Genomic DNA, 26,061 nt, shown 5'->3' with positions numbered 1-26,061 from the left:
GAACAGTGGTGTTTGTTCTTAATCCACAACCATTTAATCTTCCGACTCATTAGTTGTGCACAGGCTCTATGAATATGTATATCTGGAAGGAAAAAAAATGCTCTGACCTTGATGAGAATGATAACGCACATACAAAGTAGGTGTGCACTCACCTTTCATCACACTCGCTTTATTATGGAGATTCAACAATTCCTATTGCTCTGAATCAGGCTACTGAAAGTTATAGGCAATCCTGCAGCCAATTAGGCATCAGAGTCCTGATGAACCATGGAATCTGTAATGATTAGCACGGTATTTACAGGCAAGCTGCCTCCTGCCAATCTGCATGCAAATAAAAATGTATCTGTTGTAGAAGGCTGAACTAGGGAACATAGCTAGCACACCAACAACTGGGCTGAGGAAGAGAGGAAAAGCATTCAAAGACAAAAGACTGAGCACTTAATAGGATTTTGAATATACCACTTCAATATATTGGTGTCATACCTGCAGTCACTGAAGAAAAACTCTTCTTACAATTTTTGGAATAGTTTAAATTTTACACAAAAAATATTCAGCCACACTACTTCTAGTGTAGACTGACTGAAGATTTCTACTACCAGGAATATTTCCTCAGTTTATGAAATTATTCTGTACCCTTCTGAAAAAAAATGATGCACCAATTTTCCGATTTTCCTCTGATTTCCTCATTTACACTTTATTGCTCCTTTTAATGAAATTAATGGGGGGCCTTCCTGTGACTCCAACAGAATTAGGATTGCAGAAACCATGTCTTCCTTAGGTCTGTTTTGCTCCTCTTGTAGTCCATTACAAAATCTCTCCCAAGTGACTTTAACACCCATCCACTCTCTGCAATGATACTTGCTGAACTCCTACTGAAATCAATGGGAATTAGGCTCAAGTACCTGAAAAATACTTCAATATGAAACATGTGCAAAGCACAGACACTGGTTAAGGAAGAGACAACCCTACCAGGGTCTGTCTCCCACAGATCAGGGGCTGTAAATAAAACCCAACAAACTGACTCAAGGACCTAAGTAGGACTGCTGTGTAGTAGAGCCTTCACAAAGCTGCGGAGGGATCAGAGAAAAGCACCTCCTGTTCCCTTGCTCACTTGGGTTTTCATCCTAGAAGAGACCAAGCTCATCAAAGTGGTCCAGAGGCCAAAAAAAGGGCAAATAAAAGAACACAGCAAGGGAAGGAACTCTAAACCTCAGTCAGACATGAAATACCCCAAGAAGGACCCCAAATCCCAAGAAGGATCATGTCAGGGGACTGTAAACTCCTGTTGCTCACAAGAGCTGTGAGGATAAGAAAAATGTGGATCTCTACGTGAATAACCAGGCAAAAAACATCTAAAATTGGGAGTGGAAGGCAAAAGTCAGATGACACTGTAGACTGACTGGTAGAAGAAAAACAAGGGCTATGTTTACTTTTGCTTCCTTCTCCTGTTTACTCATTCTGTTTCTAGCTGTTTGCTGGCTCCATTGTTATTTAAAAAGCCTCCATGAAACAAAAATTCAAAACACATCCCCAGCCTGTGACACAAGACACTGGAGAAGTAACTTCTTCCCTCGGCAGTAAAGCAAATGCCAGCAGAGAAAAGGGCTCTTTCAGCAGAGACAGCACTGCCCTTAAGTGAACCAGCATCTACACGTGCAAAGCCTTCACCCCAAGTGGGGAAGACCTTTTAACTTGACTCTGGCAGTATCAAGGGGATTAAGGGTACCATTAAACGCCATCCAGCTTCTCAGCTAACAGGATCCTTGCACGCACCTCCACTGCTCTTTTGCAGCACTGGGCAAGTTCACTTGAACCAGCTGTTAAGGCTTTTATCTTTAAAGCCAATGTAGATAACAAGTTTAACAGCCCATGGAGATGCAACCTAAACCTGCCCCTCTAAAGTAACAGGCTCCAGCTGCACAAGGGATCAGTAATACCCAGTGCCCCATGAGCACCAGTGCTGGCCCTGCTGAGCTCAGCCTGCCACGTCCACAGCAGAGCAGGATTTGTCCACCACTAGCACCATCCCAAAACCCCAGCTTCTGTCAAAAACTTGCTCACAAACATCATCTGTTTCCAAAGGATGGTTTGTGCTGGGGTGAAATGAAACAAGCCCAGTTATTGCATTTCTTTTTCCCTATGGAGCAGGTTCAGGCCAAAGAAATTTAACCACTGCTCAGCTGTTTTCTGCTGACATCGCTTGCATTCCTCTCTATTCTCAAATAACAGCTGGCAATCCCTGCCAGACAGTGCAACTTGATATATGCCCTGATGATAGAGGGTGGAGGGGAGGAAAGTAGGTTGGCTAATATTTTTCCATTACAAATCTAAACACCCCAATCTACAGTTTAATCTGCAATAAAACCAGCAATTTCTGAAGGCTGGGTTACTGACTTGGGGCCAACACTTGTACCTGCAGCTGCACACGCAGATTATTTTTAAGAGGTTGCAATAAAATTACTATTGATGGCATTTCCAAGATACAGCTTTTGAAACCTCCCAATGAATTTTAAGCCCCAGACTCTTGGATCTCAAGACAAGATTTGACTCTGCTCAGAGTCATTCAGCTGGCACCCAGTCACCAACATCCTTATTCAACCCCAGTGAGATTTTCTTTCCCAGGTACCTCCGAGATCCTTCAGTATTGAAAAGGATGGTTTGCCTTTCATGAACCCAACTTTCTGTGGCTGCCACCAACGGTGGAAAAAGCCAGCATTTACCACACAAGGGTTTTCCTATACTAATGGCAGGAAATACCATAAATACCAGGATGAAATAAAAATCCATAGCCCCTCCGAATGCCACATGAATTAGCAAGGTAAGACCTTAGAATTTCTGGCATTTAGACGTCAATGCTCCTCTATGTGTTTGAAAATTCAGGGGTTTCTTACTGCCTCTTATTCACAAATACAGATGTGCTCATTTTTGCCACCTGATCATGACATCGGTGCTCTCAGAATTATTCTATTTCAAACATAGGCAACAGGGTTGATCACATCAAGAAAAAAAGAGAACTCTGTGGCTGTGCCCCTGCTCTGCAAGAAAGAATTAAAAAAAAACCAAAAAACAAAAACCAAACAACAAAAGTCCTTTCCTTACTGCTGGGACTGAACCGTGCTGGGATACTTGGCTCCATTTACTTCACCAACTCCCTGTGCCTCTCTCCCAGGGCTGAGAGAACTGAAACACGATGAGAAATTTTACTCCACTGTGAGCTGGCCCAAGGACAAGGAGAAAAGATCTCTCTGAGGAAAGACAGTTCCCAAGGGGCTCACAACTAAGAACTATTTCAGCTGCCCTGCTGTAAAAGCCTCGCCCTCCCCATAAGCGCGGCTGTGGCTACTGGACGTGCAGCTGGAGCACAGCCCCTGTGATCTGCACAGACAAGGGAGGGACAGAGCAAGGACAGGCTCCTGGATGGACAGACAGCCCCTTTCATTCCTCACACCCACGTATTAGTGACTGTTGGTCTAGCTGTATGTTCTGGGAGATGGAGTCTGGACCCTGCTGCAGGCACTGGAAAACAAAAGCTAGTAAATCTTAGACCACAGCAAGTTTCCACTTTTTATATTACCTCAAGATTTATCATGTAATCTAAATTATACTATCACCAATCTGATTTATTCACCTCTCACTCAGGGTGTTCAGGGGGCAAGTATCACTGGAGCGTGACAGAATGTGCCAGCAATGAGTCCTGGGTCCACCCTGTCCCTTCACAGTTCCCTCAGGGCCCCTGCTCACACTGCCAGAGACTGCTGGGCTAACCTGATACAGACATTGCTTCATTCCCAACAGCTACTAAAACATCTCTTTGTAAGGGATTTCCAAAGTATATTTATCCTGAGGTGTTCTCCAGTCCTTCACCCCTAAGAGGACATTCTTTGGGACAGGCAATATTCAGTTCTCTCTATGCCTTACAGGCAGGAGGCAAGTTAGTTGGCTTGGGGCTTCTATGAAGAAAGCAGCTTTTACACAGGAGGAAAGAACAACATGACAGAACTTGGTTTCTTCTCATTCAAAAGACCTTATCTAGCAGCAGAGGGAGTGAGTAGGGCAGATTCACCTTCAACATGATAATCTCTTGCTAGCTCTCCTTACAGCATTCCCAGCTTCTGCCCTTCACTGGATGCTGAGCATGAATGTGGGAATGAAGCACTGCTGATCTTGGCAAAATACCAGTCTCCCTCCCTTGGCTCCAGCTTGGAATAATCCCAATTTTCCAAATGGCTTCAGTGAATCCAGAATTTAAGTTCAGCTATTAAAAAGTAGTGGGAACCCATAAATCACAGGCTTAATGTCAGCAAGCTCTTTGATGCATTTAAAACAATTACTGGGAAATATATATGATCTTCCTAAAAATAACTATTTACGTGAACACAGGAGAGAAGCTACTGTCAAAACATAATACATGGGCAATCTAATCTCAACCCCAAAGGCAGGCACGAAGACTCCCTTTACTCTTTTGCTGCCCACAGCTGTATTAGAATTGATAATATGCTGAAACGACACATGCTTATGGTGATAGAGAAGTATAAAAAATGATGCAGTGAATTAATGTATGCAGTAAATTAATCTATGCCTGCTTTCAGGTCTAAGAGGGTGAAGATCACCAGCACACAAAAGGTCATTTTTTCACCCATTACTCTGCTCACAAAATGGCTTGCAACGACAGACTTTTACACCAGGCTTGGATCAATGGTGGCATTTCATTCCCACCACTGATAGGGACACAGGAGTGCTAGGAACAGACAGAAAGAGCTAATCTAGAAACAAGTCAAAGAGGAAAGCAAATTATATCATTCTACGATCCACACTTGGCTAGAAAATTTCACCAGTAGAACTTTTCCAGCCTGTGACTGCCAATGTTGCTCTGTGGTGGGAATACACAGTTTTCAGCTTTTGCTGATGTTTTCAGATTTCTGCTATTGCTGTTGGTATGTCACTAAAGCATGACAAAGTTTGTGTAGCACACAGATGTGGTTCCCATAACAGCATAAATGGGAGTTGTCATCTCCACTGCACATGTGGTGACCAAATATGACTCGAATTAAGTTCTAGAGGAGAGAACTTGGCCTTTAAGCCAATTTATCACAGATGCCCTACTGACTAGGTTAGGGCACACCTACCACCCGACCCGAGTTAAGATACATCAGGAAACCACGCACCAGAAGTACATGAGCTCCAGGGCACAGGAAACACCTGCACTGCTGTGGCACCAGATACCTACTCAATAAAGTGTCTGCAATGGCAACAGAAACACAACCTCTCTGCTGTCACCAGTTCTTCTGCAACGAGACAGGATCAACACACAACTTCCACCATCGAGGTGATTTCTGGTATTAAACCAAACAAATACCAGGGGAGGTTTCAATTGGATCTTAGGAAGAATTTCTTCCCTGCCAGAGTGGTGAGCCATTGGCCCAGGCTGCCCAGGGAGGTGGCGGAGTCCCCAGCCCTGGAGGGGTTCAAAAGATGGGTGGTTATGGCACTTGGGGACATGGTTTAGCACTCAGGGTAGTGCTGGGTTGATGCTTGGACCTGATAGTCTTAGAGGTCTTTTCCAACCTGAATGATTCTCTGAAACCTGCAACTCAGCCATGAATGCTCTGAAAAACTAACCCTTTAGTGACAGAGTATGATGCAGCAGAGCTGGTCTGGTGAACCTACAGAGCAAATCCAGATCCTCCAATATACAAATCCATGCTGAAAGAAATACACTGCCTCAAGGATGCTGGGACCACTTGGACACTCCAGCCTGCAATGAAGTTGTCTGCAATGGTTAGAGCAGGCTGGAACAGGAAGAGGGAGCTCTTCCACTGTCCCCTGCAAAAACCCAAAGACAAGGACATTCCTGAATTCCATCCTCTCCTTCCCAGACTCTTGTTGCTGCTCTCACAGCCCCAGATCCCTTCAACTTTTTTTTGTTGCTCTTTCTGTCACCCCTTCCCCAAGAAAGTGCACATTGCTCATGACCTGGAAGGGCTGGAATCCAGCAGTTTGCACTTCTGAGCCTCCCGTATCGAACCTTCCCTAGGCTACCCTTGCTCTCTGGTCCTGCTGGCAAGAAGCTACAAGGGAAAACAAACACAGAGTTAACCTGGTGGGGGGCACCCAGCTCCAAATAAACACAGAGCTGGGAAGCAGGATTTACTGCACAGAGCAGGGAAAACCTTTGGGTTTGGCTTCCTTAGGCATCTCACTTTTGACAGTAAGCCCTGTCTGCACAAGATGAGCGTTATTGGTGCAACCCATTTAGGAAATCTCTGAGAACGATTCAGCCACTGCAGCAAGATGAGGGAAGATGTCTTGATTTAAGAACACAGACATTACTAGAAAGGGGGAAAAAAAATAAAAGGGTCCCTTAGTGTTCTGACATATCAAAAGGAGACTAATGAACCACCAGTTCATAGAATGACCCTGCTCTTCATTTCAGAGCCAGGCTGGCCTTTTGTGTTAAGGACACTGAATAACAAGAGCAAGAACAAACAGAAAGATCCCTTTCCCCCTGCCCAAAGTAAATTTGAAATGAAATAATTTAAAAACTACACTCTTCTGCCCTACTTTAAGGTCCACATAAGAACAGATGAAAAGTTTTGTTCCATTGGCAAAAATGAATCAAGGCTTTTGATCCTCAAAGATCTCTTAATCGCTTTGCACATCAGTTCTTTTCGTTATTTCAAACATACTTGAAGACAGCTACTTTTTCTTTTTTTTTTTTTTTTTTTTTTTAAAAAAAAACTTTTCTGTGTTTGGGCCATTTCTGAGAGCCACGGCTGGCAGTATGGCAGACAGCTGGTTGCTCCTAACTCACTGTAAACTTAAACATACATACCCATTGATCTGCATTAGTGAAGTCTAAAAAAGTATGATTCTTGCCACCAATTGTGCTACCTTACAATATCCACCTCTTCCCCTTCTGGTGCTTAAGAAAAGTTCCAAGGAAGATTATATACTTCTGGTTAAAAAAAGAAAGTAGCTGCTGTTTGGATGATTGTTGGGGGCTTGTTTTGTTTGTTTGTTTTTAAAAGCTTGACTCAGAATTGGAATCTCCGTCACATCAAACTGAACTTAAAGTTTCTCAAAAATTTCTTGTCTCTGCAGTAAGTCAAATTCAGCACAGAATCACCAATGCTTAAACAAAACAGTGCCAGGATTTGCAGTGACACTGGCTATCTCAGCATCCCTGTGTGGTGAGTGCTTAACTGGACTCGGTTTTCTGACAAATATGTACAGTGTCCTCTGGTTTTAATTAAAAACTTTGCTCCTGCTTTTCCCCTCACTGACCAAGTGAAAGGGCAGAGATATTTTCTGAAATGAAGACTCCTCTTTGTCTGTGCAAGACTTTGCAACAAGCAGGCTCCCAAAAATTATAATACAAATTAGAGACAGGAGAGATGGGAGGGAGTTTGCCAGCTCACAAGCCATCAAGGGGGATGGATAACATCAAAAAAGAGCTCCACCTGGAAAGCTGCATGTAGGCAGCAGAGCAGAGTAACAGTTTAATGCATTCAGAGCCTGAGGCACTGTTTAGCAAGTGGGTGGATGCTTTTTGAGCCAGCTTCATCTACCCAAATGGTGTCAAAGCCATTGTAAACCGCCTTGTTAAATTCTGGTCCCACAGCACTTCATAGCTGAGGAGGGCCAGCAACAGAAAGCTTCTGGCTGTGCCAACACAGAACAGGCACATGTCTTCTTGTGCTACAAGATGCAGGCAATAGGTTGTCTGCAGAGCAGTGCAGAGTTTTCTCATTCAGTCCAGTCAATTCAACCAGCCTGAGACCCTCCTGCAATCTGAGAGGACATTGTCTTCTGTGATCTGGGCTGTGTATCAGTCAGAGTCCTCCTGGTTCCTTGTCATTAACAAGGGGTAAGACTGTCTGACAGTCATCAAAAGGTCAGAATTGATCTTCTGCCCCCTGCATGTAGCAGCCCCACAGGCCAGCCTCTCTGAGCCTCCTCACTTTTTCCTGCATTTATCCCCTACAGGGAGGGGATCTGTCTGTAAATAGACACAGTGCCTCACAGCACACTGTTTGTACTGATACTCAGCTTTTCAGATACAGCCACAGTGAAACAACATCTAGATCCTGGTCATTTGTTCCACTGCACCAGATGAGTCAGATGAAACACAGCTGAGACCACACCAACCATCACTGCCCCACAAACCACTTCGCTGGCATCAAAGAGATGAAAAACCCCAGATCTCCATCTGACAACTGTCCTGCCTGCAGGCCTGTGGGCAGCTCCCAGGCAAAGAGCAGTGCCCAACGCCGAGCCCACGCAGACCTCACAGAGACTACACGTCCACACAGCAAGAGCAGAGAGCAGATCTGGGAAGATAAGCTTTCTCCTCACCAATTTTTAGGAGCAAACCACTGCCCAACATAACAAGCATGTGTTCCAGAGTTCACCAAAGCACCAAACTTGACAAGAGAAGACTAAAAGGAAACCAGGGATTCTAAATACCTCCCAACTTAGCCTTCCATAAGGGGAGCTGGCAGCTAGTGTGTAGCAAGAGCAAACTGCTGCTAAGAGCCTCCCCGAGGACACAGTCTCCTCACCTACACAGTCATGGGGGTTACTTGCTGTAGGTGGCTGCCATTTCCAACACCTTCCAGCACTTCAGCCCCACAACGACCACAAGCCACAGCCCAGTTCTGAGCTTCACGTGGATTTCTATATATTGTACCTACTCGTGTCTTGGTGCTTGCAGAGTAATTACCAGCTCTGCCCTTCCCAGTGCACGTTGTAACATTAAACCTTATTTTACTTGGCAGCTAGAGCTTACTTTTCAAGCAGCTGTGAGAATAAGACCCCTCAACTGATGCAAATAAACATGGCTTTATTTTTAATTTGTAAATTAAAACAAACAACTTGTGTTCCAGGCTGTAGAGTCCACAGCCACCTCAATAAAATCCCACACAGAGCAAGGGAGACCTTCTGGCCTCTCTGATGCTCTATGGGATGCCTGAGTTTACCCTTAGTATTGCACATGGATAAGGACAGACAACTTCAGACGTGTCACCGACTCCTTTTTGCATACACCCCACGAAATTTGGGTCCAGCTGTGCTGCCAACTGTTTTCATTGAAATAAAAGCCTAGCTGGAGGTGGGAACTAAACCTAGAGCATAGGTTTAGCCTACAGATAGATAAACTATGGAACAAGTCTAACTAGTTTTTGTCCATGGCCTTATCTTTCATGGTGAAGGCAGGCTTGTAAAGACCATGTTTGGGTGCTAACTCACAGCAGCAGCACTTTGGGAACAGTGGGTCTGAATGCCCATTGGATTTTAATCCTAGCTACCCTGGTGGCAGTGGTATTGCTCCTAACAAACTCAAACCACTGATGCCCAGCACTATAATGCAAGTTGGTGATGACCTCACCTAGCCTGGGTTACTGGAAACACACCAGCAATGACAGACAGACTGATGAAGTGTCTGCAAGCCTGGCGTTACCACGTTGCCTTCACACAGCCACAGTACCACCAGAAGCAGATGGAGGAGATGTTCAAATGGCAGAGCTGGTCCTGCCTTGGGAGACATACGGCTCTAGCAAGAGATGAAAACAACCCGTGAGGAGGTTTGAGGAGAGCAGTGCTGGAACACGTGTGAGAAACAAGCGCAAGGCTGAGCAGCGGCTCTCTATCTTTTGTTGTTCCTGGCACAGCGCTATGCTGGGGATACAGGTTCTTTTTCAAGTAGAACCAAGTTTAAATGAAACACCTGATGAGCAAATATTTCCAGCTACTTCCCCAAAATAGAGGGGACAGTCAAAAGCCTGGGTCCTACAGTCTTTAGTGTGTTACAGGTCTCTGCCACAAAGTAAACCTCAAGAGGTGAAGATGCACCAAGTATACGCAGAGCTGCCAATCTAGATGTGCCCACACATGCTGCTGTACTACAGAGAGATGCCAAGAGCACAGCTCGAGTTAGAAAGGCATGCAGGCAGGCAATGAAAGAGCTTTAAATTCGTGCTGAGTTCCCTTAGCACATAAACTGCATATACTGTCCATATACACACACAATACATCTGCAATATTTTATATATATTCTAATATATATAAATACCCTATTTCTGGTTAGAATCCACTCACATCAGCATCTGTATCAATAGAGCAGTTCAGGTCACTAATTTCTCTGTAAGCTAGATAGTGCTACCAGCACTGCTGGACAATGGCAAGGAGCTGCCATTCTACAATTGCTCTGATATTGTATTGGATTACTGTGACCAGGGGAAAGAAAATCATGTTGCAATCTCACAAACATAGGACAATGTACTCTGAGGCTGCTCTATGCAACTAGACTGGAAAGCTTTGCTGTGGAGTCTGGAGATGTGAGGCCAGAGTTTTCATTAGTCCCTCCTGTGGATGCTTTAACACAGGAGAAAATTGTTTCCAGTACCTCTGCCCACCAGCTTTTCCCAATTCAGTCCATTGCTTGCGGTAGCTTTGTGCAAGAAGCCAATCTGCTATTCTAATGCAACTCAAAGTCAACTCCTTCAGCAGACAGAATACAGTCAGAGCACATTTCCTATCTGCTTTCCCAACGTCCCTTCTCTCAAACAAATAAACAACAAAAAATATGTTTGTTTTTATAGAGCTTGGGTTAAAAAGCCAGTCTTGGAAATGTACTGAGTGGAGCAATCCTCCAGCACCACCCAAAACTAGCCAGCAATCACAAGCTTGCCAAGGCTGTTAATTTGATGGCTGGGGGGAAAACAAAACCTATTGCTACCATCTGCACAAAGGAAACGGAGGCAAAGAAAAACCCAGCTGTGTGAGCAGGAAGGTTCAGCACAGCAGAGACAACACAAACCATACGAGACACTTGTTAAAACCCCTTCCCGCTTTTTTCTCCACCGCTAAAAGCTGCAGGACAATGATCTATCTATTCAATAGAAGCTTAAAACAAGACCCTCAGGACTGCCATTGGTGAAGGTCTCTGTTTTCTTACAGATTCTGGCACATTAAGGCCCTACTCCCTGGTAAATCTTTAGGACAACATGAATGGTTTGCATACTCTGAGCCCCACAGATGGTTTGGATCTAAAAGAACTTGTGCAGACTGCAGTGGTCATGAAACCCATCCTCAAAGCTAGAATTTGGGATGCATCACATTTTTACTGCTGTTTGTACTGCTCAGTTTGTGAACCAGAAAAAACAAATGAGCTTTCAAAAAAGAAAGGCAGTTTCAGAAGAGCTTGATCTACTGTGAGCCCTTTATCCAGCTAATTTTACCCCAAAGGCAGCCTTGGCTCTAGTGTGTGCCATTTCACAGGTGAAGAAAACACCTCTCTCAGTAATCCTCCTGCTATGGTGGGGGTTAATCTGCCATCAGCTCTATCTGCAGAGCTGGCCCCTACAGCTGCACCAACATCTCGGGCTGGAAAGCTGGCACCAACACCTTGGTAGTGCACCAGGAAGCTCTGGGAATTTCATTACATTTTCCACTCACCCAGCGTGTCTCCGGAAGGCCATCTACGGAAGAGAACAGAACTAGCATGTTGCCACCCAACCCTCTGGAGTTTCTCCTTTCACACCCACTGCCAGAGCACAAACACCCTCACCCTAGGCCAGATTCTGATCTTTTTTATGCCAGCAAAAACCAAAATCCTGTAATATCAGCTACAGATTCTTGCTGCAGCATATACTGACTGGCAGCTCTGAGGGGTCAAGCCCTTCCTCCCACCTTCAGCAGTGCTGATCATCAGTTTGCCCTTGCCTCAGACTGAAGGTGAAGTAAAAACCCATCCCAGTGCTGTCCATGGAGCAGGGTGGTGGCATCCCCCCTCCCTGACTGGGCAGTGACTCAGGTTCATGTCTAGGCTTGTTGCAGCTTGCCTCTCAGCTGACACTCACAATGGTGCTGTGGCAGTCTGACACTTTCCACTTGAGCTTTGAAAGAAGCTGTGATCTGCAGAGCTCGCAGGGGCAAGGGGTAAAGAATTTATCAGCTCTGCAACTGTTTTAGAGAGGGCACACACAAAATGCAGCTCAGCTGGATTCACTCATCTCCTCATCTGAGCAGATGTGAGGATATCCGGTGACCCTGCTGAAAACAGACTCACCTGTAGAGATTCAGGAGTTTGTACCACAACCAGAGTTCTTCCAAAGAGCAGTTTTCAGTTGGTGATTGCAGCAAAAAATCCTTCTGCAAATAATAGACCACCAGTGGGGTCTCACAGAGAGATATTTCTGTGCTGAAAGGATACATAGAACTTCTGTTAGTGCCCAAAACAGGAATAACAGTTCTAAGGCCCAGGAGTCCTGACTCCAATGCCTGATAAAGACCATTCTCTCACTACAGGAGGACCTGTGCCACCTCCTCAGTAAGTTCACAACACCTGTGAGACTGGAAGACAACCAGACAGACACCCTGCCCCAGGTATCGAGACACCACTTTGCACACTGATGAGGGGGTCAGGGTTTGGGGTGATACTGTACCCTGCTTTACAGCTACTGCCCAGGAGAGAGGTGGCACCAAACCACAGGGCTGCCCTTGCGTGAGCAGTCACAGTGGTGTGCCCTGAGATGACAGACAGCTGTGGTGTACACAAACCTCCCTCGGCAGGACTACCTCCAACTTAAAATTGAGCTTCTGTTTCAAGTCAGATTTTCCCCTGATGTGCCTCATCCTGCCCAGAGACAAAAATAGAGAAAGTGAGAAAACAGACCTTTATTACCAACTGCAATCCCCACTGCCCAGCAACCAGCTCTACACTCCATGTTAGCCTTGCACGAAGAGAAAATAATAAAACCCAACAACCCGCACTGCCCACAAAATAAAACACAGACAGCACGAGCCTTTATGCAGCTCAGGCAGTGACCAGCATGTGTCTGCAGGCTGAGCAGGGGAGCTGCTGTCCTTGTCCTAGGCACTGTCTAACCTCTGCTCCTGCTCTGAACGTGCCTCAGTGGTGCTGATGCAGAGGACGAGCACACTGCAGTCCGAGTCGTGTCCTTAGGAAAGCTGGGGCTGCAGGTCAGGTCTCCTGCCTGTCCTGAACAGGATGATCCCTTTCCAGGATTCCTCATTTCTTACTATACATAGTGGACCACATTTGTTTGGTTGTTGTGGTTTCTTGTTTTTTTTTTTCCCCTGCTGGAAAAGGAGTGGATACAGTGCTGACTATCATGGAAGAGTAACATCAGGGTTAAACTGCCAGCCTGTGTGCAGTTGTGGTGGGGAACATGAGAAGGTCTGCAGCCTGCTGTTGGCATTGCCTACCGTAATTACCCCTAACCAAATCATGGTTACACCCTGTTCTGTACAACACTCTGCATTTCAAGATTTAAACACATCTCAGACATACGTGGGGCCTGTTTCTATCCCTCCTGATGTCTATAATGAGACTTCAAGGGTCCCAAGTCCACACAGGACTGCTTGTGCAAACTTGGTATTTAACAAATGATTTGGATGAGCCAAGGTAAATAGGCAATCCAGACACCAAGGAAAGCAAAGAAGCAGTTTTAACTGAAGGAACACATTATGCCTTCACGTTATTTTATGAGGAACACATTAGCCCAGAGGGAAAAGTATGAAGAGACAAATCTTGAGGTTTTATAAAAAGGCCTGGTCTCTCTTAGGATATGGAGCAATACCTCCCCAGTCCCCCAGAGACACCCACCTTCTCCCCCCATCCGTGGGCTTCAATGAGGAAGGGCAAAAACATCTTTAACTGTCTCCCATCCCTTTTTATCTATTTCTCTCTGCTCTGGAATAGCCCAGGGGGACGGCTCCCACTCCCAGGGCAGTTCTGCCATCTCTCACCCTGCAGGTCCCTGGATGTAGCAGGGAAGCCAGTGAATACACGTGAGAGCAGCCCATCCCTAAGCCAGACCAGCACCCCACTGCTGGGCAGTCACTGTGATGCTGTAGGCCAAGAGTCTGGGCTCTGAGGAGCACGTTCAACCTCTGGCCTATACCCCTGCAAGACGATCTGCACGTTCCCACGTGGGCCTTCCCTTCCCGGCTCCTGCGCCGCCAGCGTGGGCACCGGCCTGTGCCACCTGCTGCCAGCCCTTAGCTGCCCCTGTGGGCTCTGCCCACACCCAACCTCGGGGCCGCTCCTGGGATGCTAAGGGGCTGTCAGAAACCTGCCCGCCTCGGGCAGGCAGGAGCTGTGGGATGAAAGCCTCCTGAAGCTGCTGCAATGACAGGCTACAGCCCAGCCTAGCATTAACCCTCGGGACCACTCCCAAAAGCGGCTGTAACAATCCAGTTAGGAATCCGAAAGCCAGCGAGGATCTGCCACAAACGGGCCAGCCCTTTGGCAGACGGGGGCGGGAGGCCAGGGTGGCACACAAACACAAGCTCTCAGAACACCATAAAGAGCTTCTGTTTCCCGACAGTGCAGCCGGGGAAGGCGGAGGCAGGGAGGAGAGCAGCAGGCTCGGGCCACGTGGCAGGTCAAACCACCGCCCAGTTTGTTGGCATCCGCTAAAGTTTAAATACGCTTCGAGCCAGCAGTGAATCATCCCTGGCAGGTAAGAATGATGTTAATTTATGACATGCCAAGTGCAAGCAGATCTTTTGGTGTCAGTCCAACGGTTTTAGTCTTATTAACACACGGCAACGGCTCAGGTTGCAGCTGTGTACATTAAACTCTGGCAAGTGGCATTTTAAACAATGACAAACTTCAGAACAATCACTCCACACATGGAGCCAGGCCAGGCAAAACTAAGGGTGGCAGAATAAAGGTCATCAGGGCAACCTGTTTGTCTGGGAGAGGAACAGGTGGCCCGCTTGGGTTGCTGTAGGGTCTTTAAACTGTCTGAAGGACACGGTCATGGATCATTTTAACCCATTAAGCTGCTTAAAGCTTTCCCTTACACTGGTTTGAACTTCAAGAGTGTATTAAATCTTAAAGAGCTTAGTAATACATCTTCAGGAAAGCTCTCCCCTGTGCTTATGAATTCATGGTGCACATGCTGCACACAGAGGAAGTGCACATCCCACCTCTGACAGCAAGACCCCTCTGGCAGCTGAACCAGATGCACGCAGCTAAAGCTGTAAGCTTTAAACTAAAGCATCCCACCAGAGCAGCAAGCCACACTGGGAACCACAATACATAACCATCACCACCATGCGACTCAACGGGCCCGAGGACACGGCGCCTGTCAGAGCCAGGGCAGGGAGATGGGGCAGAGGAAAACGGTCCCTGCTCAGTTCCTCCCTCGCCAACCTCACGGGGGACGTGGAGCTAACAGCGGCTGCTGAGACGCCGCGGCAGCCTCGGGTTGTGTCTAGGGAACTCAAACCACATCCAGCAAAGAGGGCTGCTCAGAGAGTGACTTCTGAGTGCAGCTTCTTACCTTGACACCTGGGAGAGCAAAGTCGGTCCACACCAGTCCTGCCAGTTGTGTTTTCATCAGAAAACGTGATTGTGGAGACATAAAAGACATTTTCATAGCAGAAAACTTAAGTATTCCAAGCCATGTTTCAAAGCTGGATTTCTCAATTTGAAATACATCAAAATAAATTTTTTTGACATGGCAAAAAACAGATGTTTCAGAATAAAACGTCAGAATACCATCTGACACGTAACAATGTTTTCCAGTGCAGAGCTTCCAAACCAATTGTTTTCAGAATTTTTATATGCCCCCCTCCAACCTCATCCTTGCAAGTGGAATTTTTATTTTTCAACCAGGTATTTCCCAAAGGAAAGAATTTTAAACAATACATCATGTCTTGCTCAATAACCAGAAGGACTTAGCTACACATGAGATCTTATCCAGAACACAGCAGGGTGTAAATTCATAGAGAAACAGTTATCTGAGATTTAAATACAAGATGTGTGGATGTACTTATTCCCAAATGAAATTAAAGGAGTTAAATTCTTTCAAACCAAAGCACTTTTATTCTGGAATAGGAGCATCCACATATGAAATTAATCAAGAATAGCTGAAGCCACAGCAAGGTCTCAGGCTACTGACTCTAAATGAAAACAGTAAATTCATTCTCCCTCTTGCAGCTTCTTGCTACATAACACACTAGATCCCCCTAATAATAAATGTTCCTGTAAGTAAAAGACTAGTCCCAGCATGTCTGTGAACACCTCATGATAAGACTTCAGTGAGATGGGCTGGAATCAATATTTTTCATCTTTGCAGCTTGGGGCCAGTGAGCAGTGAGTCGGGCAGGGGTGTCAGACAGCTGCCACCCAACACGGCAGGGAGGGGAACTGCCTCAGCACTGACCTGGACAGAAATTTCCAGCTGAGCTTCCTTGAAGAAGGAGGAAAAAAGGAGATAATTAAACAGAGGTTTTCAATTCAAACCTTCTCCCAAGTATCCTTATAGTAAACAGACATAAGTTTGGCTGCAATTTATAAAGAGCTACTGGAGAAATCTGAGCCCCCATGTTTCATCATGGAGGCTCTAGAGCCAGAATTAGATCTAAAAAGCTGATACAAAGTACTGATTTAATATAAATGAATCCATTAATTTAAATTAGATGTCCTCTATTCATCTGCAGCCAGAAGAGAATGCGTATTTGTGATCTAGATGATTTTACAGAAATGTGTTTAGGTGAGTTGCCTGATGAAGAACAAACTCGTGTCACTGTGCAGGTAACCCACTGCTTTCCTGTCAGTGACAATGGGACCACAGCAAGAATTTGTGTACTGACTGGAGAATGGAGCACCATTTTCTAGTCAGGAGTGAGGACTGACAAGAGGAGAGAAGGGCTCTTATTTGCAATTCCACAGGAAGAGAAACAGAAGAGGCATTAGGCTGTTAGAGTAATGAGTGTGCATCAGCAAAACGATAAAATCAATCTGAATTCTACAAAGATATAAGATTGAAACTCCCTATCTTGGCAGTTACTCAGTTTTTATAGAAATAATGACGTGGAACAGCACGGTGTGAATATACAAAATAAATCCTGGTACTTCTAGACATGGGGTTTCTCCACTGCTTGGACAACACACTGGTTTTCATCCTATTTTAGGAGGAGTACTTACCTAGAATTCATATAGGAGACCTTGCCAGCCCTATTCCAAGCTAGGCTTTCTGAACAAAGTTAAAGCTGTTTTTCTTGGTAATTCTTCTCTTCATGTATCACTGACATTGATTTGGCTTTTTGTAAAATGAAATCAGAGAGCCAACAGAGATGAGGAAAAGCAAAGGCAGCCAAATCCATGTCCATGCTCAGACCGTGTCGAAACTTCTGTGCCAGTGAAGCAATTGCAGTTAGCACAAACTGACCCAAGAACATTCAGCTTGATTCTTCTGATTGCTTTAACAATAAAAATCAATGGTTAGAACTATAAAGTATACAGGAAACCTAATAAGGCTCATAGAATAGCTGCAAGTACAGAAATATAGGAGCCAGAAAGTGGATCAACAAAAGCAGAATGGGACATATTTGGCATCACCATTAGTTAATACGTGCCCCTAGAAGGAACACTGGTTTCCTTTTCAAACCTCTTCTTTTACAAGATCTAGGCAATGTCATCAGCATCTTCAGACTGCACCTCCATTTTATCATGAACTATGTGCCTTAGTTGTTTCTCATTCTTAACCAAAATGTTGGCTTTCCAGCAGACCTGACCTGCACCAAAATGGAATTTAACAACGCATTTTTTGCTTTCTTACTAGGGCAGCTTCATTTGCTGTCATCACAGTGCACTCAGAAAACATTCAGAGAACTAATCAATAAACAAACTCAGTATTGCATTTTTCATTACAAGAAAGCTTTCTCAACTGATCTCAAGGAAAAAAATTAAACCTTGTAACTTCATGAGCTTCACAGAACACCTTCAAAGCACTGGTCCTCACACCACGGTCATAGTCATATTTAGCAACAGCACAGGCATCCATGACTGACAGCTTTCTGTGACAGAAAAAGCCAGTCAATATTTACATTCCTCATGAACATACAAAAGAACATCAGGGTACTTGAGAAATTAGCCCTTGATTGCCACTTGGAAGGCATCATCAGAAAGTCAAATCACTTCAGCACCTCCAGCAACAGAACTGCTTTCATTCTTGAGACTCAAGATCTCTCACGGATGTGTCAAGGTCTTTTGCCCAGGAGCAGGAGATGTCTGAAGGGCATAATGGGTGCTGCAAGAATTCTATGAAGGATTTATTATTTAAAATGTCAAAAGATAAAGATAGCATTTGGTCAACTCTTGCTCTCTTTCTTGCTGAAGTAGCAGACAGAAATCTGATCGTTATAAATGGCCACTTCCAGGCTCCTGAGCCAGCTACAGGGAACACTGGTAGGATTCTTCAGTGCAGAATAGAGAGGGCTCTACTGTAATATTAAGTGATCACTGAAGCTGGGGCACAGAGATGCAGTGGTTCAATTTGGCTCTCAAGTTCCCAAAATGTCACCACATAGAACAGCCCTAAATCTTGGCTTTGAAATCACAAAACATCCAGTGCTGTTCCAAGTGAGATCTCAGCTCCTCATTTCCTGCATACAATAGCATTATTCAGCACTTAAGTTTCCACTTAGCTTGCATTTATGCCAAGTACTTTTAATTGTAAAGGAAAAGGATGTTAAGCTCTCCCATTTGTTTCTTTCTAATTCATAAGAGACACAGCAGTGGTTGGTAAAACTTAGAGGTTAAGGGCTGTTCTCCCGCCCCCCCATCTCACTTAAGGGACTTGCATCCTTCTCCTGCTGCCTCACAAACACAGGCTATCTCATCCAAGGGTAGGGAGACTTATGCTGTCACTTGTAAAATACTAAAAAGGCAAGTCATTGTAGACTTACTAGTAAACAAGCATCAGGAAGTCTGAGTGGTGTCCAAACACTTCAGGGCATCCATTATTAACTGCTGTTAAGAGTCACCTTGACCAACACAGGTCTCATTTAAGGATGGATATGCAAGTATTCACCCAACACACATACAGCAATGCAGACAGCACCCCACCCACAGAACTCATCAGAACAGATACAAAGTAGCAGCTCTGACTGAACCAAAATGCAGGGAGTGAAACAACTGGGAAAACAGATGCTTAATTCCTACTTATTTTTGGCAACCTTGTTCCTGTGATATCTGTGAGATGAGGGAAAAAAAGCTGCTGAATGCTGTTTAGTAAGTAATACATGAATCACAGCCACATCTCTGGACTATCAGGATAGCACTTCATACAGTCCTACTCCAAGTTCTTTTTCTTTTGATCCATCTGTAGAAGGGTCTAAAGTAGCGTTTCCATATGGTTTTTACTCCTCTTATGCAAGATCTTGTGAACTACATAGTTCACCAAAGGGCTGAAGTGAACTGGTGTCTTCAGCTTGGTAGTGCTTTAAGAAGTGTCTTCACCCCACCTCGTCAGCCTTTGGACAGGAGATCTGTTAGCCAATTACTCTGCAAACTGAAATGTAAATGAAATGCTACATCCTAACATACGTTAATAGCCCCAGGAGCAAGAATTTAGTTAACTTTAGTGGACTGTAATTCTATCCAAAAATATAGTTTATTAACAAGCACATACAGTAAATTGCAACTGCTAACTTTAAATAAGACATCTAGCAAGCTCACCTTCCCACTAAGTGACACTTGGTTAATACAGAGCAAAAAAGCAATACACATATGCTGTCAACAGACACAGAACAAACTCAGTGGCAACCCAAGTTCAAGGTGTAATCCAAAGAAGGGCACATAAAAGCGAAAGCAATGAAGACTTCACATGAACCTTTGCAGTTCCTTTCCACCAGACCTTTGGTCTCTTACAAAATAGGTCTGTAATACAAAAAGTAATAAAAACTCTGGATTCAATTTACTCAGCCTCGTCCGTCACAAGATAACTGTAATGTTTGGGAACAACGTGAGTCGTATTAAGAGGGAGGTAAGAGGCAAAGATAGTCATATCTTGGAATTACTTAAGTTCAGCAGCAGAAGAAAGGCTGCCTAGCAGCAGGCATGGATTTCAGTGTCACTATCCCAGTTTTTTCAAGAAATATAAAGATGGTAGAACAAATTCTTCTCTCTCATCAGTTAAAACTTGATTCATCCTCCACTGACATCAACGCAAAAGTTCTTCTGTTACAAGTGGTACTGATGGGGCCGCAGTGGCCTTCAAAAAAAAGTCATCCTCTCTAGTGAAAGGTTTGTCACGCTCCAGTCTTCAGCTTGGCTGTGATGTCAGTAAAACCTGACACGCTGCTACCACACGGGTGTTAGAAGAGTCTCGTCCTCCCTTCATGCCAGCAAAGGGGATTCAGCAGAATTCGATATGTAAGAATGGAAGGCAGCTTGGCAGTGAACAGCTCCGCCCTGCCCAGCGCCAGACCCTAACCTCGCAACGAAGTAAAGAGGAGGTTTGTAATGAACTTCACGAGCCCAAGAGAAGCACCAGGCTGAACCAGAAGAATGCACACGTCTTGATCTCAGACCTCGTTCTTTGCACAAGAAAGGGCATTTGTATTTCTGATCCTCTGGGGGAGTAACAGGAAGGTTCCCAAGAATAGTGCTCCAAAGGTAATGGGTGTCCATAGCAAAACCACTCAAGCAGGTATTTTTAAACAAAGCCAGCAATTTCTCTGTTTCCTTTGTGGCAGAACAAAAACTTCTCTCTATAATATGACAGGGATCCTACTGCTTTAACATGGTACCTTTTATCATGACAAACAAAAATAATGCCTGTGCTCCCTTTATGTCATTAGGAGTTAATCTTCACTCGGAAAATTTTTTACAGCAGTATCAATGGTTTAAAGATTTGTGACATAGTCTCATTTCCCTCCTGCACCTTCCTCTTTACAATGCCTAGGAAAAAAACAGCCAGAAACAACTGCTCTCACAACTTCTGCAAAGAGTTAAGATCTACTCTTATGACAAAAAATCCTTTAAAAATGGTCATTTCTTTCAACTGCTGGAACTAGATTTTTTTTGCAGTACAAGGAAAAATTTCTCTCAATGAACTAACATGATGAAAAGCAAACAATCAAATACTACCTAGAAATAAACATTTTAAGAAGTGCAAGCATTGTGACATCTCCTACTGGAAAACCAAGTGATGCACAGTTCAATCAGCAACGAGCTCCTTCTCTCCTTCACAACCTGCATAGCTGGCTCCCATGTTAGCTAGTTATGAAATACTCCTACAGCAGAACAACTTTAGGAACATTTGGAGAAGGGAGAACAGCATTATTTGAATCTAGAACAGTATCATCCAAAGCTACTGATGAATACAAACACTTTTAGTATAATTTTTTTTTTAATTAAAACACTAATTTAACCTGTGTTTTCAGTCTATAGATTGGCTTTCCTCTTCCTTGTTTAATAAAAATAGGGTATCACATGTCAGCTTCAATTGCATGTTTAAGTCATTCCTTCATTGAACTTTCCATTCTTGAAATATCATTTATTAAAATGTTAGTTCAGATTCATGTTGCTTATAGAACAGACTGCAATTTCTTCTTAACTGCATCTGTAGACAATAATAAACAGACTGATAGGAACTCAAAAAAATAATCTGATTATGGGAAGAAGAGAGAAAATTTTTTCAAAAAATAAAAATAAAATCAAGCTCCATTAATTCCTAATAAAACAAACACCAATGCCTTTTAGCTGATCGAAAGATTTAAGTCCAAAATAATATTCCCAGATTCAATTCAGAAATAAACTGTGTTTTAAAGCAAGCTGTTGTAAAAAGAGGAAAAATAAGCTTCCAACAAAATATCTCCTTCAAAGACAGAGGAAGCCACAGTAAAAATAGTACCAAAAAATCTTTATCAGTGTATCATATCAAAAATTAACATGTGTAGCACTACCATAGTTCTCTTCTCCACTTGAAAAAATGGATTCTGTACTACACTTACACATTTCTGATATAGGTGTGATTGTACATGGGCAATTTCCATCTCAGCTGCGTGGTACTGAGGGGAATAAAAAAGCAGAAGAATTTTGCTGCTTCGGTGGTAAACCCCAGTGGGTGGGGAGGCAAGTTGGGGGTACCAATATTGAAACTAATCAGTGAAATGACAGAGTCAGAAATCCAATGGTACAAAGCCTGCTTGGACATGGCTCTTTCCCCTACTGCTAAACAGATTTAATAAATGGGATTTATTTTAGAAAGTTTCACAATTCTTAAACAGTAGATGATACTTGCATTCCTGAAGGATTAAGTTCTACATTTCTTAATGCTAATTCAACTCTCTAAAACCAACCCAATAAAACCAGCAAAGCTTTCACAAGTAATATGCACAACCTAAAAATTCCACCCTCAAAACTGCCTTTTTGGTACTCTCTTAAGCTCTTAAGATACTCTATTTATTGAAGAGATGCCAGGAAGCCTGCAGCGGGAACAAATGCTTCTTTGGCAAAAGGAAAACATTTTAATGCCTCCTCCCTTCAAAGTATGCACACCTCACCACAACATATGCTAATATACTACCAAATAAGTCTCTTTATCTTGCCATTTTTATAACAAGCTGTTTCATTCATATCTATTTCAGCCTGTAACTACCTACTGCACAGAGCAGCATACTGTGCTAAATCAACAAGTTGTTTATGCCTAAGAAATAGGAAGTAAAAAAAGAGAAAACATTATATTAAAAACTAATAATATATTCCAAAACAAGTCAAGTGGGGTTAGTTTTTTATGAACTGTTTCAGGAGTAAAATTAAAATTTTAAGTCAAGCAGGCATTTTGGGCCTTTTTTTCCATCCTTTATTTAAAATGAACAAGATCTAACAAAAAAAAGATTCCCACAAATATGATAGCAAGTGGAAATTTGTGCTACATCTGCCATTAATATATGAAAACAAATGTTACAGCCCTTCTGTGAAGATATCTATATATGCATAAACATCTATGCATGGAGATACACATCCTTCCCCCTGGATTTCCAGCCTTCTCCAAGGCACACACCCCACTGACGCTTTCATAATCAGCCAAATAGTGAATCTAGAACAATATGAAGACCAACTCCTTGCAGATCTACAGTCTGCAACTGTAAATGTATAATAAATATAGGCAAATATTTACTATCTTATTACTAGTTTTTCTCAAGTGAAGTTGATACTTAAAGTTGTGTTCTTCCTGAAGACCTCCAAGAAGCAAAAGGAGATGTGCTTTTAAAAATGAAAGACTCAGGCAATGAATATAAAGAAAATACACCCTCAAACATGCTGGAGCAAGACCACTTAGTGCAGGCATCAGTACCAGCCTTCTTTACTGTAACAGGATCTTTAGTCTCCAGACATGTCCTAGATACTCAAATTAAATCAGTGTGGCTTCTAATGATACCAGAAAGAAAGATCTGCTTTTAATATGTCCATTTAAGTACCACAGTTAACTGCCAAAGACTTGCTATACAACTGAGATAACTCTGCTGGGGAAATTATTAAGATGAGAAGGGAAAAGATCAAGCAGAATTCTATGGGAAAATCACAGGGATCTATTAAAGGTTTCTGTAGGCTTATACACCTGAATCCAGCTGTAAGGTTGAAGAGGATGTGGGGGAGCTAAGTGAAAAGTCCTTTGTCATAACTGAACCTTTTCTTTTTTTCTTCCTGTTAGAGGAATGAAAACAGCCTGAAATGATGCAATGGGTCAACCTGGAGACAGCCACATTTGAAAAATACTGGAAATCCTGAAGTCAGAGCTTGTGAATTTGTTTGGTTTGTATCCTGTCTTGGAGAAGAGAGGAGTTAATACTTTTAAAAGCTTGGTATTTACACTTCCAAAAAGTTTCTGCAGTTCCTCCAGACTTGATAGGGCAGGATCTAAGTGCCTCTTAGTGCTCCCAACCGGGCACTTCTGCTGCTTTGGCACAGGCCGAGTATTCCAGTACCAACGGGAACGACGTCTAACGCAGCTTTAAACTGGCAGCACTCCTCAGTAGTCTGAAATGTTTATCAACTCAGTAGGTCAAAAGTCTGCAGACACTGGGTGGAGCAGCAGTATGCCACAAAACTAACAGTTGTCCTCCTAGGGAAAAAAGAAAAAATAAAGGGGGGGGGAAAACAGTTTTCAGTACCGGTTAAAGCTCCTGGCCCCGTTCCACAGCAGACAATATGCTGGTTTGTGACACACAGGGTGAGCTGATCTCCACACTTCACAAAAAGAAGGTTCATTTGCTCTGTATGAGTGCCTGATACAAAGGCAGGGTGACACTGCAGGGGTTCTCCAAAACCTTCCTGGCTTCTTATGTGTTCAGTTTAAAGCAGCAGCATGTGGTTTTTCTTTCTGTGGAGGGTGTGGCTGAGTGTGAAGGCCAGTAGGTTTAACAGCTAAAAGGAAAATAGCTGGGTAATTCTTTGCTTCAGCTTTGCTCATGTGTTTCTTAAATGACTGCTTGTAGGCACGAAATAACTGAAGCCCAGTGTCTTCCTTTGGTTCAGCTGAGTGAATAAACTGCGCCTGGATTTTCAGAAAGGACAACTGACAGGCAGTGCTGTCACATTGTGCCAGGGACTACAGCTGGGGTGGCAACATGAAAGTGTGATACTAGCCTGACTGTGCTCACTGTGACCCTCCTCTTGCCCCCTTCCTGGTAGGGACCTAGATATCTGCTTTTAAAATGTTAAGGCCTGCTTTTTACTAACCCAGAAATCACACTTCACCCAGTGCTCATGTCACCTGTGCTTTTTCAGATACAGAAATCCAGTTCAACACTCAACTGCCATTTCTTGTAAGAGGATACAGAACGTGACATGGAAATCCAGACTGAAGTTACTGGCATGGACGTGGCATGTGCTAATCAGTGCTGTTCAAATGTTCAGGACCCCTGCCCTGTGTGTTCTCATGGTCACTGGAAGCTCTTTAGCAGAGAAACGCTGTCCTTCACGTCTTTCTAAACCAGCTATCACACCTCCACAATCCCACATAATGTTACCATGTCAAGTGCCCAAGCTACAGAGATAAGGATGACAGGCTACCCTGTTTAGATCTCCTTTTCTGTGGATTTGCATCAAATGTCAGCTACTTAAGATTGTACTCATCAAGGCATTTTGCAGAACACAGGACATTCTTGTCTAAGGGAGGGAATGATAACCAGTTTTTAAAAAAGTGAAAACCATGCAGAATTATCTATTTTCAAGTAATATATTTTAGATAGTTAATATAGTGTTCTACCAATAATAGCCTCAAAGTATGTTTTAATTAATTCCTAAAGGTGTCTATCATGTTCTAAGTTCTACAAAGAGCAACTCTTAGCAATCAATTAGAAAGTACAACTCTCTGCTGTAGTCCAAACTCTCCCATTGTTCGATTATTTCAGATAATATAAGGAATCAATGACCAACAAGTAATTTTCCCTCACTTTCTAAAAAAAATTAAGCTGTTCAATGCTTGAGAGAAATTCTTTATGGCATGATTATAACATCTTATGCCACTCAATATTAAGAATGTAAAGTGGAAGTAATTTATTTTACTCAACATGGAATGCATTGAATTTCACCATAGGACTGAAGCGTAACAGAATGGCAAGCTCAAGTACACAATCTCTACAAGGAGATATTTCTAAGAAAGATGACTTCTCCAAAATAGCATTTATGCAGCCTTCTGGCTGCTATCCAGATTTGGCATACTTAAATTGTTCTCAAAGTTGAACTGGTTACAAATCAGATACCTTGTTTGCCACAAACACAGCAAAATAACCTGTGGTATAGCTGTGGAAAATAGGTACCATCACCCTGAAGCACCAATTAGTCTCTTCTTTTTTCTCAAGTATCTTTCCATTGAAAAGCAGTTTCTTATTTTTATGGAAGATAACTACCAAATTTCAGTAGGACAAGAACTAAGTGGCATTCTCGGGTATTATATATACCAACAAGTAACTTCAGAAGCATTCCTTTTTAAAGCTCTTTAAAAAAAAAAAAAAAAAGCTTTTCTAAAAAAACTTCTTAAAGCTTTCTTTCCTGCTCCTCAACTTTAGGCATGTGCTTTGTAACCAATGCCTTGCCTGAACTCTGTAAAACGAATCTGAACATCGCATTTGCTTGTTTAACACCAAGTGACATTGCTTTAAACCTTCTTTATTAGGTTTCAAACAGTATTGTACTTTTGTCCAAGTAGACTCAGTTGAAATTTCTCTGCTGATGCTTTTCCATTATAGAAAGTGGTTTTGTGGCTCATAGCAGGCTATTGTATCTTCTGA

The 26,061-nt window shown here is 43.3% G+C and overlaps 1 protein-coding gene across 1 annotated transcript in view; it reads right to left on the bottom strand.

The window, feature by feature from the left end:
* Positions 1 to 23,603: 23,603 nt before the first annotated feature.
* LRRC28 (leucine rich repeat containing 28) overlaps positions 23,604 to 26,061 on the bottom strand; it is a gene marked incomplete at its 5' end in the record, with an annotated part of 42,340 nt that continues 39,882 nt past the window's right edge. Inside the window, one exon of the mRNA XM_008943966.1 lies at positions 23,604 to 23,891. Within this exon, the coding sequence (XP_008942214.1) occupies positions 23,819 to 23,891 (73 nt within the window). The remainder of the gene's footprint in view (positions 23,892 to 26,061) is intronic.

The sequence above is a fragment of the Merops nubicus genome, unplaced genomic scaffold, assembly GCF_000691845.1.
Source record: "Merops nubicus isolate BGI_N331 unplaced genomic scaffold, ASM69184v1 scaffold21017, whole genome shotgun sequence".
Lineage (NCBI taxonomy): Eukaryota > Metazoa > Chordata > Aves > Coraciiformes > Meropidae > Merops > Merops nubicus.
Note: the sequence above shows the minus strand (reverse complement) of the source record. Positions and strands in the feature narration are given on the sequence as shown.